At 38.7% G+C, this 19,667-nt stretch overlaps 1 protein-coding gene across 4 annotated transcripts in view; it reads left to right on the top strand.

Moving 5' to 3' along the window:
- The window catches only part of LOC106054255 (uncharacterized), a 55,059-nt gene that overhangs the window by 27,458 nt on the left and 7,934 nt on the right, over window positions 1-19,667 (top strand). For all 4 annotated transcript variants that reach the window (XM_056005435.1, XM_056005433.1, XM_056005432.1 and 1 more), the window contains one exon: window positions 18,228-18,362. In XM_056005435.1, the coding sequence (XP_055861410.1) occupies window positions 18,228-18,362 (135 nt within the window). The remainder of the gene's footprint in view (window positions 1-18,227; window positions 18,363-19,667) is intronic.

The raw sequence follows: 19,667 nt of genomic DNA, 5'->3' as shown, positions 1-19,667 counted from the left end.
ATACTCAGCCAATCCTAACAGATCTAAAATGTAAACATTGTTAGCCAGATGCCTAGAGATATGCAGTTCACATTATTTCATGTTTAGGGTAAGGTGTAAACATCCTAATAATAAGTCATTGTCTTCGATTAGGGATGAGTGCAGTATTTCACATGACCACGCAAACCCAGATGCGACATGTATATTTTCCTACACCTGATGCAGACAAAGCCGTTATCCGATGGGTGTAGATTTAAGATTTCTTTTCGATTTCAGCGTCTATATTTGATAATGGTTTCCGTGACGTTCGTGAGAGCTCTCCAATTGTCTTGTTGAGAAGCCATCTGGTGCCAGCTACTTTCATCTATGCCTATGAGAGCGAAATGGCGCCTGAGTTTATATTTATAGCACTTCCGGGGAGCATCTCTGTTATGTCGTACTCCTTTGAGTTCGCAAAAAATAAGATCGCCTTTGGCATGTGGCCATCCCCCAAGCGGGATAGTTGTTTGACATGTGGCCATCCCCCAAGCGGGATAGTTGTTTGACATGTGGCCATCCCCCAAGCGGGATAGTTGTTTGACATGTGGCCATCCCCCAAGCGGGATAGTTGTTTGACATGTGGCCATCCCCCAAGCGGGATAGTTGTTTGACATGTGGCCATCCCCCAAGCGGGATAGTTGTTTGACATGTGGCCATCCCCCAAGCGGGATAGTTGTTTGACATGTGGCCATCCCCCAAGCGGGATAGTTGTTTGACATGTGGCCATCCCCCAAGCGGGATAGTTGTTTGACCTAGCGAAGCTGTCGAGTCTTAAGAAGTGCGGCTAGTGCTTCCTGCAGAACATGGATACTTTTGTAAGGTAGTCTTGCCAACGGTTCCTATCAATGATCGAAGGCACCTTTGATGGAGGCGTTTGAGGATCCTTAGGTGTATCTTAATTTTGTTTTGATATAGAAAAGGGGGAATAAATCTTAAAGTATTGAGATATATGACTGTAAATGTGTAGTGCCTTCCCTGATATAGTTTTTTTTTTTTAATAATATTTTTTTCTATTCTACTCGTGTCATACATACAGCTGAATCCAAGGGCGTCTTGCTAATTGAAAATATAGAAATCAAGTTTCTCTATTATGAATTTATTAGAGAGCTGTAACAAGATGATAGTTTATTTAATTACTGCCTAATGAAACGCCTACATTTTAAGGTACAAACGTACTATAGGGATAACATGAATGAAATAAATGTGCTTCTGTCCAATGTTGACAGTGTTCTGGCGTGTTAAAAGTCTATTTCTAGTTCTCTTGACTCGCTCGTATTTGGAAATAAAACGGGCAGTAATTCGCTAGAGAGTAGTTTTCCTTTCTCTTTCATGTCTATGTTGGTCAGCTCAAAAGATTGTGAACCCAACTTTGAAATGAGTGATTTGTGTGAGTAGAAACATTTAGCTCATTATCTCTGTCTTCCCTTTCTCTCTGTCTCTTTCTCTGTCTCTCCCTCTCACCCCTCTCTCTCTCTCTCTCTCTCTCTCTCTCTCTCTCTCTCTCTGATGATGTCCAGGATGTAGTGCGTTCAATGAAATCAGGTCGAACTTCAGATCCCGGTCAGAAATGTCAGCTTCAAATCAAGTAGCAGGATCGGACTCAAGGGATGTGCAGCACTGAGACTCGGAGCTAAAGGGGCCGCGCGATTTGCATTTATGTATGTATTTATTTGCCTTGGCTAAATCACAGCCTGGCGCCAACACAACACTTTTTGAAGACTATAGTGCTTAGTACCTTGCTTTTGGCTAGGGAGAGGGGGAGTTCAAACCTTTTTGGTGGACATCATAGCGTTCTACCAGACCCCAAGGATAGCCGCATCAGAAGATTGTTTGCTTGAGACGATTGGCTGTCTGAGATGATTGGCTGCTAGAGATGATTGGGCTGCTTGAGATGATTGGCTGTCTGAGATGATTGGGCTGCTTGAGATGATTGGCTGTCTGAGATGATTGGGCTGCTTGAGATGATTGGCTGTCTGAGATGATTGGCTGCTTGAGATGATTGGCTGCTTGAGATGATTGGCTGCTTGAGATGATTGGCTGCTTGAGATGATTGGCTGTCTGAGATGATTGGCTGCTTGAGATGATTGGCTGCTTGAGATGATTGGTTGTCTGAGATGATTGGGCTGCTTAAGATGATTGGCTGCTTGAGATGATTGGCTGCTTGAGATGATTGGGCTGCTTGAGATGATTGGCTGCCTGAGATGATTGGCTGCTTGAGATGATTGGCTGTCTAAGATGATTGGCTGTCTAAGATGATTGGCTGTCTGAGATGATTGGCTGTCTGAGATGATTGGCTGCCTGAGATGATTGGCTGTCTGAGATGATTGGCTGCCTGAGATGATTGGCTGCTTGAGATGATAGGCTGCCTGAGATGATAGGCTGCCTGAGATGATTGGCTGCTTGAGATGATTGGCTGTCTGAGATGATTGGCTGCTTGAGATGATTGGCTGCTTGAGATGATTGGCTGCTTGAGATGATTGGCTGCTTGAGATGATTGGGCTGCTTGAGATGATTGGCTGTCTGAGATGATTGGCTGCTTGAGATGATTGGCTGCTTGAGATGATTGGCTGCTTGAGATGATTGGCTGCCTGAGATGATTGGCTGCTTGAGATGATTGGCTGCCTGAGATGATTGGCTGCTTGAGATGATTGGGCTGCTTGAGATGATTGGGCTGCTTGAGATGATTGGGCTGCTTGAGATGATTGGCTGCATGAGATGATTGGCTGCTTGAGATGATTGGCTGCTTGAGATGATTGGCTGTCTGAGATGATTGGCTGTCTGAGATGATTGGCTGCCTGAGATGATTGACTGTCTGAGATGATTGGCTGTCTGAGATGATTGGCTGTCTGAGATGATTGGCTGCCTGAGATGATTAGCTGCTTGAGATGATTGGCTGCTTGAGATGAATGGCTGCTTGAGATGATTGGCTGCTTGAGATGATTTGCTGCTTGAGATGATTGGCTGCTTGAGATGATTGGCTGCTTGAGATGATTGGCTGCTTGAGATGATTGGCTGTCTGAGATGATTGGCTGCCTGAGATGATTGGCTGTCTGAGATGATTGGCTGTCTAAGATGATTGGCTGTCTAAGATGATTGGCTGTCTAAGATGATTGGCTGTCTGAGATGATTGGCTGTCTGAGATGATTGGCTGCCTGAGATGATTGGCTGTCTGAGATGATTGGCTGCCTGAGATGATTGGCTGCTTGAGATGATTGGCTACTTGAGATGATTGGCTGTCTGAGATGATTGGCTGCTTGAGATGATTGGCTGCTTAAGATGATTGGGCTGCTTGAGATGATTGGCTGCCTGAGATGATTGGCTGCTAGATATTTGGGTTTTGAGATGATTTGCTGCATGAGAAGCTTAGATAGTGTGTTTCGATGCTTGAGATGATTGGGCTGCTTGAGATGATTGGCTGCTTAAGATGATTGGCTGCTTGAGATGATTGCCTGCCTGAGATGATTGGGTTTTGAGATGATTGGTTGCATGAGAAGCTTAGATAGTGTGTTTCGATGCTTGAGATGATTGGTTGCATGATAAGATAGCAGGGGCTAACTGAGTGTCACAGCCACAACCGGCCTATAAACTGTGTGGGCTATAAAATAAAATATGCCTTATAGATAGTTCGGTAAATGGAATCTATTATTCTCAGTCTGTGTTTCTTCTCTCACTTTATTCTGACTTATTGACAACTACAAACATGTGCCAATTACCTTCGCTAAGTAGTTTTTGCAGAGAGGGAGCGAACTCTTGAAACTAAACGCAATCCAGCTAATGAGACGTCAAGACAATTCATCCCAAGATTCTTCTCACTAATAAACATCTTCATATTATCTCCCTTTCCTGTCTCAGACCAAATCGATAATGGTAATCATGTGGTCACTGTGGTATAACTTCCGAGTTCTTTTCATTTCCAGTCAGCATCTTTGATGTCCACACATCCGCACTCACTCATTCTTTTCCCTCATGCTATCAGCACTGGACAAACCGCACACCCCACACACCAACATGCTAACCTCCCCCCCCCCACACACACACCAAGGTTAAAGAAACGCATATTGCCTTTGTGTTAATTACCATACATTTCCGTCTTGATGTAATGGAGCAGGCAAGAATAGTGGAATAGGGATTTCTGGGAGAGCGTCTACATCCGTAGCATAGAGGGCTGATAGGAATCTCTCTTGGATAATAGTATCATCAATTAGTTTTCACACATAGTCCACGGGTGTATAGACGATTATTTAGCGTTAGAGGATAATTTAATATGCAAACAACTACAGATATCTGCATACAACTACCAGATATCTGCATACAATTACAGATTTCTGCATACAACTACAGATATCTGCATACAACTACCAGATCTCTGCATACAACTACCAGATATCTGCATACAACTACAGATTTCTGCATACAACTACAGATTTCTGCATACAACTACAGATATCTGCATACAACTACAGATTTCTGCATACAACTACAGATTTCTGCATACAACTACAGATTTCTGCATACAACTACAGATTTCTGCATACAACTACAGATTTCTGCATACAACTACCAGATATCTGCATACAACTACCAGATCTCTGCATACAACTACAGATATCTGCATACAACTACCAGATATCTGCATACAACTACCAGATATCTGCATACAACTACCAGATCTCTGCATACAACTACCAGATATCTGCATACAACTACAGATATCTGCATACAACTACCAGATATCTGCATACAACTACCAGATATCTGCATACAACTACCAGATATCTGCATACAACTACCAGATATCTGCATACAACTACCAGATATCTGCATACAACTACCAGATATCTGCATACAACTACCAGATATCTGCATACAACTACCAGATATCTGCATACAACTACAGATTTCTGCATACAACTACCAGATATCTGCATACAACTACCAGATATCTGCATACAACTACCAGATATCTGCATACAACTACCAGATATCTGCATACAACTACCAGATATCTGCATACAACTACCAGATATCTGCATACAACTACCAGATATCTGCATACAACTACCAGATATCTGCATACAACTACAGATTTCTGCATACAACTACAGATACCAGACATTCAGTTTTCTACGATCGCTCTTATTCTTTGCTTTTATCCGTTACTCTTATATTCGCTCTTTTCTTTTTCTCTTGCTTTGGATCTTAGTTTTACTCTTATTCTCCTTATTCTTATTCTCCCTAATTAATGTCATGCTTTTCTTTCTCTTCACGTTGCAATGCACCATTAGGATAATTTAAAATGTAAAAAAAAAATTACACCTACTTCTTCACAATTCGTTTTGCGACATAGCGATATTATTATTTTACGACAATACCATATTATTAGACTAAGTTATGGCAAGCGAAACAACCAAGCACATTGATTTTTTAAAACTTATTTATTTTTACCGCTACAATAAAATCAGTCTGGACTGCGTGAAGATCTCGATAGTTTTCTTTGTTTATATTAATGTCTAACTTGTAAATCTTACTATCTTCTAAATCTGTTACCTGTTAGTGCCCAGTTGTTGTTGGTTATTTTCTTGTTTCATTCTGCACAAACACATTCTCTCACTATCCGTCCTATAAAAAGGCAAATCAAATTAAGTGAAAAAAAATATGGTGTGTGGGGGGGGGGGGGCATGTGTCGATACAGAAGTGTGAGTGACAATCGAGGCAGATGTACTGTAACTCTGTCTTTAGTTGGTATATTCATCGTAAGTTTCTCTTCATGTCAAGCAAAACCTCTTGTAGTAGACTTATTTCGGTCCGGAGAAGACGTCAACAGAAGTATAGTTACACTTTTAACGCGTGCAAAACGGGTAGAATTGGATTGGCGGATAAATATTAAAATGTTTTATTTATAAGTACCATTTCAATAATCGTTTTACTTGATATACATTTAGATATGAATGTATAGGTCATAACCCATCGTCAGCACATGTTGAGAAAAGCTGATCTGCAGAACTAGATTCAAAGTGTTTTGGGTCGCCACCTAAAACAACAACAACATTGTCTTCAATTAGTTTAGATCAGTCATTTCATTAAATGTGTATCAGATTTTGACCAACGGCAATAACTCTGTGCGATTAATCATATTTGTACTACGTGCTTTTGTTTAGCACAGGTTCGTGCTTTTAGCTTTATACTACAATCTTATCTTATCATATAATCTTATCAATTTGGGAAAATGGGGGTGGGGGGAAACAAAATGGATATCTGGGTGGATTTTACGTAATTGTTTTTTAAAAGCATTTCCAAAAAAAAAAAAAAGTAGAGGAACTCGAGCTCGTGATTCACGCCTCCTAGGGACGATATGCTAGCCACTCCGCTAGTGAGATACATATGAGTAAGAGAAGGTTGTATAGTTATATAGTGTTTGTTTCAATTTAGAGAGACAACCTGTAAAGGGGACTAATTCATCTTATACCACCACTTCAGTCAAGTACAATTTCTTTCCTTTCTTCGAGATACCAAAACAAAATAATTAATTACCAATAGTAAATAAACTAATTTGTTTTGTTTTTTTATTCTTGTGTTGTCAGAAATAATTGTGCAAAATTTCAGCTTGATCCGAGATTGAGTGTCAGAGAAATATAATAATAACGTGTACAAACTTTTTACTAGACAGACAGTGAGTTGATATAAACTTTGTAAAAACTACCTTTTTTGGAAGGTAAACTTCGTTTTGTTACAGCACTAGAATCAGTCTAGCAAAGCTCTAAATTGTGTGTATTTTAGACAGTTATAATATACTAGTTCTAGACCCAAAGTTGTTCATACAATAGGAAAATCTGAGAAAAGTAACAAAGACAAAGTAATGGGTCTTATATTTCAAAAATTCTTATGAATTCTAAATTCTTTATAAATCTTTTTTTAAATAATCGCGACAAAGTCACGCCAGAGAAAAAACGTTTTAGAACCTGATGAGCTACATAAGAACTGCCGTCATATTTGACTGTCCTGTTTAAAAAGTCATGTTTTCAGCGGCAAAGTGGAGGGGGCGGTAGAGTGAACACGATTAATCAGGTACGGGTCCTCTCTCCATTTTATATGTATTACTAATGATTGCATTAGACATTGGCGACAGTTTTTTCAAACAAATAGTGTCATTTCCCCGCTAAAATGGACTTGTCCGAAGGGAGTGGTACGCTAACATCCATCGCCCATCACACGTTATTTCTCCCATACACATTATTCGATCAAGTTGAAACTTTATATAATTATTTCTAGCACCTAAAAAACAAGTTAAACAAGTAAGCAAATAATTATTGGTAATTAATTACTTTGTTTGATATCGAAAAAAGGAAATAACTTCTACATTATTGGGATATGTAATTTTAAATAAGGAGTTCTTCCCCTTAGATAAGCTTTGTTGCTTTTTTTTTTAAAAAAAGCTTGCTCACTCTGTCTGTCTGGTAAAAAGTTTGTACACGTTATTTGTCCCACATCCAAACTCGGATCAAGCTGAAATTTAGCTCAAATATTTCTTGTACCTCACAAAAAAATAATTAATTTAAAAAATTGACCAATCCGTTAATTAACTATTGATAATATTATTTTGTTTGATATCGAACAAGGGAAAGAAATCGTACTTGACAGATGTGGTGGTAGACGTTGAATTAGTCCCCTTAAAGTGGCTGAACCCTGAAGTTCAGATCAGTCCGTACATCGGTTTTTCTTTTTATGTATTTAAAAAGCGATCTTGATAACATTCACCTAGATGTCCCTCCCCTTATGTTCCCAACTGGTCCAGACAAGTGATAGGATCTTAGCCCAGTGAGACAAGTGATAGGATCTTAGCGCAGTGAGACAAGTGACAGGATCTTAGCGCAGTGAGACAAGTGATAGGATCTTAGCGCAGTGAAACAAGTGACAGGATCTTAGCGCAGTGAGACAAGTGATAGGATCTTAGCGCAGTGAGACAAGTGACAGGATCTTAGCGCAGTGAGACAAGTGACAGGATCTTAGCGCAGTGAGACAAGTGATAGGATCTTAGCGCAGTGAGACAAGTGATAGGATCTTAGCCCAGTGAGACAAGTGATAGGATCTTAGCGCAGTGAAACAAGTGACAGGATCTTAGCGCAGTGAGACAAGTGATAGGATCTTAGCGCAGTGAGACAAGTGACAGGATCTTAGCGCAGTGAGACAAGTGATAGGATCTTTGCGCAGTGAGACAAGTGACAGGATCTTAGCGCAGTGAGACAAGTGATAGGATCTTAGCGCAGTGAAACAAGTGACAGGATCTTTGCGCAGTGAGACAAGTGATAGGATCTTAGCGCAGTGAGACAAGTGACAGGATCTTAGCGCAGTGAGAAAGCTAGAGGCATAAAATTGTGCTTAACAAAAGCAATTGGTAAAAATATTTTTTATCGCACAGAATTATTATTGCTAGTCAGATCTAACAAATTTAATTACATGATTGATTTAAACTAATTGATACGATAATATTTAATATAAGCTGTTTTTTTTTAAAGTATTTTTTTTATTTATATTTTGCTTGTTTTATGTTTAATTTTGTTGTTATTACAAGTATCAATGTGTTATAAACTTTCAAGAAACATTCAAGCACTCAAGTTGGACACATGGCCGAGACATCCCACTGGCCGAGACATCCCCATGGACGAGTTTAACAAGCACTCTGTACTTGTGCTTACTTCTATGTCAGACTAGTCAAAACAGCGTAGCTGGGGCCTCGGAATGTTTCGCCCTGATCTGATTTCCAAAGGTCAGCATTGATCTGTGGTCACTTAACGAACGAGGAACATATTGACTACGCTGATGAGGTGAAGGAACGGACGCCACAAGTCCCCAGGGAGGCATCAGTTGTAACGTTTTGATGAAGCAGTGCTTTAATGGGAGGACAGGAAGTACTAAGTGTGAAGGGGAGAGGAGAAGGGTAAAGTGTTTGTCAAACCATGAAACAAAGTTTGGTAGACTCCTAGATGAAACACTGTCTTTAGACTACTTTAGAGGTTTGTCAACATATGAAAAAAAGTTTGGTAGACTCCTAGATGAGACACTGTCTTTAGAGGTTTGTCAATCTATGAAACAAAGTTTGGTAGACTCCTAGATGAGACACTGTCTTTAGAGGTTTGTCAACCTATAAAACAAAGTTTGATAGAATCCTAGATGAAAAACTGTCTTTAGAGGTTTGTCAACCTATAAAACAAAGTTTGATAGAATCCTAGATGAAAAACTGTCTTTAGAGGTTTGTCAACCTATGAAACAAAGTTTGGTAGACTCCTAGATGAAAAACTGTCTTTAGAGGTTTGTCAACCTATGAAACAAAGTTTGGTAGACTCCTAGATGAAAAACTGTCTTTAGAGGTTTGTCAACCTATGAAACAAAGTTTGGTAGACTCCTAGATGAAAAACTGTCTAAGATATTTAAGCAAAACAAAACCACTAGGTTAACTTTAACTGGATTGTTTTATTGGATCAGGGGAAATAACTGAATTTTTGAGCAGAAGTGTTTTAATTCCAAGAAAACACTTTGGGTAACGAATATGATAAACTCCTCCCCTTCGCCAACATACTTGTGTAGTTTACTTTCTATCATGTTGACTGAATAGGGTTTATACGAACTTTAGTATACAATTCACACAATTTGTATACGAATTTATTACTTATGTTTATAATATAAACTAATTATTTATATTTCAACCTATTTTTAGATTATTTCGCCCCCCTCCATCTAGTATTTTGGCCGATTTGGTAGGGTCGGGAGGGGGCGATGGCATCAATCCGCCCCCCCCCCAACCATAAACTTTCGAGTGGGGGGGGGCGGTCATATTTATTTGTAGAAATCACAGCTTGCTAACAGAATCATTTGAATATCTATAAGATTAAAACTTGTTATTGGGTATTTTAACCTGTCTTTATATTATGTCGTTCACCTGTTGGCCGATTGGAAGGGGAGGAGCGAATACCTCTACTGCCCTTCCCATCTAAACCCTATGTGTGTGTGTGGGGAGCGGCCTAATTTTATGGAGAAATCATAGTATGTGAACAAAATTAGTCGAATATCTATATAATATAAGCAGGTGGAAGTGCGATACATGCAATCACCTTCCCCCCATCGGACAAACCAATACTTTTTCTTTTTGTATTATAGTAAGAAATTACAAAATAAAAAAAAATCTGTCACTAATATAATTTATATATGCTATAAAGTAAATTCTTATATCTTATAACCTCTATTCTTTAATGCCAAATGCAATCATTAGCAGAAATTATAAAAAGGAGGGAGGATTAATCGTTTTCATTTTACCGCCCTTCCCCTTTCCAGACAGAGTTTGTGTAATTTCACATGAATTTATCATAACTATTTTAAGAAAGACTTTGCTTTGGAAAAGTTATAATTCAAACGAAATTTTTCAATATAACAGTCACGGTTGAGATTAGTTCAAAAGCCAGATAATCTTTTCCTAGTCGACTTTTTCCAACCTTTACTCTATCTCATATTTTTCTAGTTAAAAAATAAATTTAGGAATGTAAGTCACAATTTATGCTTAAATTTTATTGAATATTATTAAACGAATTTTTTTTTTTGGCGGCGATCCTCAAAGCCTTAATCTAAATATGTGGGGTATCTTATCTTTTCTAAGAACAAATCGGTTGTATTTGCAATGTATTAAGGAACTATAAATTCATATTAGAATATTTGTCCACATTATTCAAAAGGTCCTTTATAATAGAATGAATAATGAGCTGTAGGTCAGGAGAATGTGTTACTGCAGTGAAGAATGCCAGAAAACGCTTTTAGCGTCGAGGCTTCGGCCCGAACCTCACTGATGAATTATAAGCAATAGGTGTCAGGAGAATGCGTTTCTGCAGTGAAGAATGCAAGAAAACGCTTTTGGAGTCGGGTCTTCGCCCCAAACCCCACTGATAAATAATGAGCTGTAGATGTCAGGAGAATGCGTTTCTGCAGTGAAAAATGCAAGAAAACGCTTTTGGCGTCGGGGCTTCGCCCCGAACCCCACTGAGGAAGCTTACAGCGCTCTTCCAGACCCCAAAGCTTGCAAGAGACAGGTCTCAACATGACTGTTTTTGTTTTCTGTTTTTTTTCGCCGAAGATTGAAAAACAGTCTTATTTTATTCTCATATATCGAAGATATATATATATATATATATATAGGCCTATATATATATATATAGGAGGCCTATACTATATATATATATATATATATAGGAGGCCTATATATATATATATATATATATATATATATATATATATATATATATATTGTTATAAACCTGGTGGTGCACAGATGGGGGTAGTGGTGTGAGTGTAGTCAGCCGACGCAAATCGCCCCAGGCCAGCACTAGACGAGCGGTCAACCGTGACGAGTTACGATGGTCAGCCGAGTCGAGTGTCAACACGGCGGTTCGGGAAGGATCGACGGCGGTTCGTGAACAGAGCTCAGAAGCGTCACGAGAGTTGTAGTCATCTGACCACCTAGAAACGTCGAGAGGCGTTCTGTCCGGTTCGAGAAGGCCAGTAGGGACCCTATATAAGAGCGGAGGTATCGCAGTCAAGACGGTCGAGAAAAGGGGCTCAATACAGCAAGGTTCAGAAAGCGGGTTCACGACAGGAGTTCAGAACACGGTCGACTACAGCACAGTTCAACGGTGTGGTTCTGTACGGAGCATTACGACGGTTCAGTGCGGAGTACTGTCAAGTACAGTTGAGACGACCGGCGTCTTGATCTTGGTCTGTGATCGAGTCCGACACATCGAGCCCAAGTGTGTGAAGTCAGTCCCGAACTGTTGAACCCTGTGCAAGCCCGGAACGAGACGGAGAGGCCAGTGCAAGACTTGATACGGCGGAACGGTGTTATCGGAGAGATATTTGTTATCGCAGAGCTATTTGTACTGTTCTACGTGCTGCCAATTGTACAGTATTGGCTGTTATTTATGGACATTAAACCTTTACGTTATTTTGGAGCCCTGACTTGTCAAGTTCTTTAAGTTGGTGGTGTATGGTGCAGTTTGCAGAGAGCCTGGATAGTGAGATTCGTAACAACATATATATATGCTGTACGCACGTTTATGCATAGGGTTAGGGTTTACTGGGCGTTATGGTTAGGGTTTGGAAAAAAATCGCCCCCCCCCCACTCCAAAGTTCTGGATCCGCCAGTGAATGAAATAGAATGTCTATATAAAAAAACAATGGTGTGTATTAATTATTAATTATTTTAATGCAGAACACTTTAGCATAGAAATTTTATTTTATATTCATAGGAACTGATTAACTAGCACGAAAATGTTTAGAAAATAGTTCTTGCAATCTAAGACAAAATGCAGATCTAGATCTAGGCAACCAAAGACTCGAGCAGTGAAGGCGCGTTATTCAACAATAACCCTGCTACCATTCACATTTGTAATCTAACGTTAATTGATTGAAACCTTAACAGCCAAGGTCACGCTGCTCTGAGATAACTGTTTATATAAAAAAATACAATGCACTTGGTTGCACCTTCGTACAAAAGCGCCCCTTTGATGAGTCATTCTCTTATCTACATATTTATCGAACTAAGCAACAGATGGTTGAATGAAAACAAAAAAATTGAGTTGATTTATAGGCGACTTGTATGACTCGCCAGACCAAAGACAAAAAAATATTTATGACGATAATTTCGCGGAAGCTTGCACCAGTAAACACGCGCTAATGACGTCATCAAATCATTCGCCGAAACTAGAATTCACCTAAAGTGGATTTTATGCATTTCTATAGGCCTGGAAGGCAAAAAAAAAATATATACATCTTTATTGTGCTTGTGTCTTCTATCTGTCTGTCACGTTCGTATCTCGCCAATGTGTTTGCTGTTTGACATTCAATTTCCCCATTCTCTTCATTGTGTTTGAAGTCTAAACCAATTACTTTTTTGTGGTATTCCGAAAGTATGCCGTTGCGTTTTTGTCCCACCTCCTCAATTCGGCTTGCAAACACTTTATGGAAACTGAAACCTGGATGGACACAGATCTCGAAAACTTCTCTAGTGATTTTCCTAGAAATTTGACAGTTTACATACATCTTTGGGAAAGAATTACTAGCTAACTGACCACACTGGGAAAACTCTGGTTTGACCGTTATGATTTTTTTTTAAATTTAAAAATCTAATAGATAAAGTAATAAAAAGATAAAAAGGGAGTTAACTTGTGAGCTGGCTATCAGAGTATCTACCTATATTACACGCATACAATGACCCACATCCTTCTTTGAAATGTTCTTTTTCAAACAACATTTTAGACCAAAAATAATGTTTTTACGTGGGTGCATACTTACTTTTAACAAGTAACATAAAACAAGAATAAAAATAAATATTCTTTAAAAAAAAATGCCTCTATAAGCTATAAAGGGATTTTTATTTGTGGGGGGGGGGTGAGATTTTTATCCCCCCCCTCCCAGATCTTTAATGTTGCATTCAATTGTTTCTAAGGCGATGGATAGGAAACTATTTTATACATTTGTACGACTCTCATTGTAACAGAGGTGCCCGTTAAGTACTATAAAGATGAAAGCAGTCTCCATTTTGCCCTCACTGGCATAGAGGAAAGGAGCTGGCAGCAGATGGCCTCGGAAAAAGACAGTTGGAGAGCTATCACTAAGGCCATTTTTGCCAATAGGAGAGCCCTTGTAGAACTCAGGCACAGAAGACGGACAGACGTAGGCCTACTTAAATAGACTCGCGTCGGACAACGGCTTGGTCTGCATCAGATGCGGGAAAAATATACACAATGAAAATGCAGCAAAGAAATGACAGGTGTCCCAACCTAACAATACAATTTCACTAAACAATAGATGTCGAATCCAGTGAATGAAAAAAAAGGGGGTATTAAAAAGGGAGTTTGTGAATTTCATACAAAACTTGTAGACGGCCTCTGAGGCTCTGGGTGTTTGGTAAATTATGCATGTTGGGTAAATGATCCTGAGTTTACTTATTATGCAAGACTTGATTCTTGTTTTAAAAATACAAGAATGGGTTGTTTTTTTTCATTTAAAAAAATTGTATTTTTCATTTTAGACATTCAAGGCTTCAAGTTTAAAATACTAAAATTTTGCCATTTCATCTATTTTTATCATGAGTCAACATTTTAAAAAGCTGTTATTTTAGCATTTTAAAATATAAAATTTGACAGACAAACAAACAGACAAACAGGATACGCAAACGTTTTATCGGCCATATTAAAAGCCATTTAAGTCCAAAGCATTAGACTCAAAGGGACATATTCATCTAGTGAGTAGCCAAAATTACTTCCCTTCTATCTCTACATTTACTCGACTTGCGCGCCAAAGTTTACCACAGAGTTAAACAACGCAGTAAACAATCAATGTACGTTCCAGTGTTGGCTTGACTGCCTATATCAAACCGAGCATTCTGATGGATGGAAGAAATGGGGAATGGGAGGTGGAGTGTGTGCTGTCCCGTAAACAGGTCCCATAACTCTAAACCGCGAGTACATTTTGCTATTAAAAATTCTCCGCTTCTGTATTACCATTTTAGCCTAGGCCATTAGCGTTCGGGATGATAGTCTGTCTATAGAGATCTTGATACATCTCAGTACAAGGAGCAGACGATATTTACAGCAATGAATAAATGATTTAATGTATTGTCTAAGTAGAAACCATGACATTTCTGAATGTGATAACGGTAAGTGCTGGTCCGTTTTACTGTCCAAAGCAAAATTACGCTGGAGATCTAGTCATAGGTAAACACCAAAGTAATCAGTGAGGTAATATATACGGTTAGGGTTGTAATTTGTGAAGTAAACAGTACAGTAATCGTTAAGCTAATTAGTAAGGTAAAAGTAAAGTAATTAGTAAGGCAAACATTGCGGTATTCAGTAAAGTTAACGGCGAGGTAAATAATGAGATAAACAGCAATGCAAATAGTAAGGTAAACAGTGAAATAATTGGTGAGAGGGAACTATAACATTTGTCAACATAAGTTCACTAGTTTTTGATTTTTGAATAGACCCCCCCCCCCCAAAAGAGAGTGTTGGGACCAGATAGTCAATTAGTGTTCCACAAGAGTATATTCACATGACCTTTATAGTGTGTTAAATCTACATTTAGTTTTGGGAACAAACAGATTCACAGTTTGCCCTAACGACATTACAGTTCCCATCTCTCATGTAACATCTCTAAACATGAGAGTCGCTGACAAGTTCCCAAACATCACAGTTCCCATCTCTCATGTAACATCTCCAAACATGAGAGTCGCTGACAAGTTCCCAAACATCACAGTTCCCATCTCTCATGTAACATCTCCAAACATGAGAGTCGCTGACAAGTTCCCAAACATCCTAGTTCCCATCTCTCACATAACATCTCCAAACATGGGAGTCGCTGACAAGTTCCCAAGCATCCTAGTTCCCATCTCTCATGTAACATCTCCAAACATGAGAGTCGCTGACAAGTTCCCAAACATCCTAGTTCCCATCTCTCACATAACATCTCCAAACATGGGAGTCGCTGACAAGTTCCCAAACATCACAGTTCCCATCTCTCATGTAACATCTCCAAACATGGGAGTCGCTGACAAGTTCCCAAACATCACAGTTCCCATCTCTCACGTAACATCTCCAAACATGGGAGTCGCTGACTAGTTCCCAAACATCACAGTTCCCATCTCTCACATAACATCTCCAAACATGGGACTCGCTGACAAGTTCCCAAACATCCCAGTTCCCATGGCGCCACATCATTTAGAATCTCGTCCAACATTTCCTTCATCTATTGTGAATCAGTGGAAACAACTGCGCGGTTCACATCTCAGAGGATTACTGATCTGAACCCTCCAACATGTCAACTGAGAAAGACGGAGAAAAAGAAGAACAAAGAGAAACAACGGCATACTGTTGCGTTTAACAACAAAAATATTGGTAACTAGAAAAACACAAAAAATCTTTTTTTTTAAAAAAAGCTATTATGTAGTGTGTTTGTATCACTTAGTTTGGATCAGTCATGTAATTAAATTTGTAATAGATCTAGACCAACAACAATAAATCTGTGCGATTAATAATATTTTTACCAATTGTTTTTGTTTAGTGCTATTTCATGTTTTTAACTTTCTCACTACGCTATGATCCTAACACTGACTGGACCTGTTGGGAACATGGGAATGAGGGGAGGGAAGAAAGAAAGGGAACTCTGGCTGGAGTTTTACCATAATTTTTGTTTTAAAACCATTTACAAAAACAAAAAAACGACCTGAATTCTAACTCGTTGCTCAAGACTCGTCGAGCCAACGTGCTAACCACTCTGCTAGTGCGGTTCTTATGACTAGAGAAGTATGTATAGTCATCACAGTGTTCATTACAATTTAGAGCGGCGAACTTTAAAAGGGACTAACTCAGCTCATACAACCTTTTCAGTCAAGTAAAGCCTCTTTCCCTTGTTCTAGATACCAAACAAAAGAATTAATTACCTATAGGTATTTAACTAATTGGTAATTTTTAAAAATTAAAAGAAATAATTGTGCCTAAATTCCAGCATGATCCTAGATTGGGTATAGGAGAAATAACGTGCACAAACTTTTTACTAGACAGACAGAGTGAGTTGAATTGAAATTGTCCTCATTTTTACAAAGCTTATATTAGGACGTAAATCAATGTTAAAGCAACTATGTTACAATACATCACAGAGTAGATAGCTGACGTTTTCTACATTCATTGTCAATGGTCATACATGAATCAAAAAAACACTTAGCTAGTCAATTAGTGGTAATTAACTAACTTTTTATATATAAGAAAAGGGACTTACCCTTGCAGTGTTGAGAGTGACGGCAGTGGTTTTACATTTGTCCCCTTAGATAAGTATTTTTGAATGATTTAAATTAGAGTGAAAATCTGAGTAGGTAGTGCGGGGATGATGTACAACTCATTGTCATGGTCTCTGTCTTTCTGTCTCACTATATCATTCTGTCTCTGTCACTCTCTGTCTCTCCTGTCTTTCTGTCTCTGCCTCTTTGTGTCTTTTTGTCTGTCTCTCTTTGTCTCTCTGTCTCTGTGTATCTCTTTGTATCTCTGTGTCTCTATTACTCTCTATGTATCTCTTTGTGTTTTCCTGTCTCTGTCTCTGTGTATCTCTTTGTATCTCTGTGTCTCTATTACTCTCTATGTATCTCTTTGTCTTTTCCTGTCTTTGTGTATCTCTTTGTATCTCTGTGTCTCTATTACTCTCTATGTATCTCTTTGTCTCTCTCTGTCTCTGTGTATCTCTTTGTATCTCTGTGTCTCTATTACTCTCTATGTATCTCTTTGTCTCTTCCTGTCTCTGTCTCTCAGCTACTACCCCCCCCCCCCTAAAACTAGACGCTGACTTCGTATTAAACAAACATTGTACGGGGCTGGTTCTATTACAATTCCACTCCACCGTCCAGTTCCCTTTGTCCACATATAGAGACACATGCCACGCTGGTCATTGGTGTGCTCATATCATAACACAAGCCCATTTGCATTCTAATTTCCTCGTAGGTTAACATGACCCAGCAGACGGTCTGCGTGAAATTCAGATTGAATAATTGTGTAGCGCGAAAGGGAGGTCCAGTTATATCATTCCATAGTATTGTTTCGGTAATAACAGACCATCCCATAGCACTAAAGGTTCTCGGTCTTTTGGGACTAGGGGAACAACTTCACGAGTTGTGTTGTTGTTCTAGGACTAGGAACCCAAGGATGCTTAGTCTGTGTTCCAGTTAAAAAAAAAAAAAAAAACATCATTGAATGATATAGATCTCAATCGAGCCGAAAATGGGTAAAAAGATAGTTTGAAATGTTTTCTGTTGATCTAATCAAATACTAAAAGATAGTTTGAAATGTTTTCTGTTGATCTAATCAAATACTAAAAGATAGTTTGACATGTTTTCTGTTGATCTCATCAAATACTAAAAGATAGTTTGAAATGTTTTCTGTTGATCTATTCAAATACTAAAAGATAGTTTGAAATGTTTTCTGTTGATCTATTCAAATACTAAAAGATAGTTTGAAATGTTTTCTGTTGATCTATTCAAATACTAAAAGATAGTTTGAAATGTTTTATGTTGATCTATTCAAATACTAAAAGATAGTTTGAAATGTTTTATGTTGATCTCATCAAATACTAAGCATGTATGTATTTCGTCTCTAAATGTATTTGATATCATGTGTCCCTGTATCAAACAGGAAGACCACCATCGCCATATTTCTGCGCTACCTGACCTTGGCTGACCTTGGTGCCCTCTACACTGGTGTTGTCTACTTCCTTGGCAAGAGTTTATTTAACTACGACATCCGTAGGACCAATGAACTGTCCTGCAAGTGAGTTCATTTTTTTTTTGTTAGGTTCTCTTTTTTGTTATGTAGGTTAATATTTCTTGTTCACTATATAGCACTACAACCATAATCTATATATATAATTCTCTTCTTCGCTCAAAAGTTTGGACGAGAAGAAGAAGTAAAGGAAAGATCACTCTTTTATTTCTGTGGATAGAGTTATCCCACGAACTTTACGAGCCTTGCATGTAGCGGTAATACAGTATATCATAAAAATTCTATTTCCTACTTTGTTCACGCTCAATAACAAGAATTACCAAATGTTCCAATCTATCTACGAGAATTGTTGACCTCAAGTAATTCTTCATTAGTTTGAGGCTCGAGTAGCTTCTTTCTCCAGATTCCAAAATTACAGGATAATGCCGTTTTTTTTTTCGCGCGTAGGATTGGCATTTTCCTTATTGAATGACACCACAAAATGAAAATTTTTGTCTATATATTTCTGGAGATTCGAATGAGTTTTCTAAAGATTTTAATAATTTCCGGATATTTTCAGGACTTTTTCGTATATTTTGCAATTTCATGAGAGATCCATGAGCTCCTGGTAAATTGACAGGAGGCCGCGGGATGTCTGTTATAAGTTATACAATGGTTTAATTTAATAATTTTTACACCTAGAATTAGCGCGGGTCCTATGAAAGTACGGGTCCACTGCGGTCCCCTAAGGCCGGCCCTGCAAAATAGCGGCGTATGCTACACCGCCGGTCGACTAGTAATAATAATTATTGCTTTAATATAGCGCTACTTTCATGCTTATAGCATACTCAGAGCGCTATGGCCCAATTTTATTTGTGGACCAGTGGGGGGAAGGGGTATCTGGGAGAAGTAATTCCATGCTTTGGGCGCTCAGTAAACACAACTCTACCCGAATCGGGTTTCGAACAGCCGTGCAGCCATAAAAAAGACCCCTTGAGAAATGATGTGTAGATAGTGCTTGTTTGGGCGTTCTTTCATCCCTGTCAGTGCAATGAACTCGGTTCTTAGGCACCCCAATGAGGTTTATGCTTTGCTTCCCTAATCGTCTCCTCTAGCGACTGCTGTCACCCGAGCACCACGGTGAGGCTGTGAAGCATTGCCCGGTAAAAGTTATAAGTAAAGAAAAAAGGTTCAGAGCTTGTGACCCAATACAAGGGAAAGCAAAACTTAATTGGATTTTAAGAATTCTTCAATATACTAACAAAAAGTGTTAGAAATCTCATTTTGGAAAATTCATTTTATTTTAACTTCCAAATAGAGTTAAACGATGGAAAATGTAATTTGACAATAAATAATTTATTGCTAATTCAATTG

The sequence above is a fragment of the Biomphalaria glabrata genome, chromosome 12 (genome assembly GCF_947242115.1).
Source record: "Biomphalaria glabrata chromosome 12, xgBioGlab47.1, whole genome shotgun sequence".
NCBI classification, from domain to species: domain Eukaryota; kingdom Metazoa; phylum Mollusca; class Gastropoda; family Planorbidae; genus Biomphalaria; species Biomphalaria glabrata.
The sequence above is the reverse complement of the archived record's forward strand: the minus strand, read 5'-3'. Positions and strand labels throughout refer to the sequence as shown.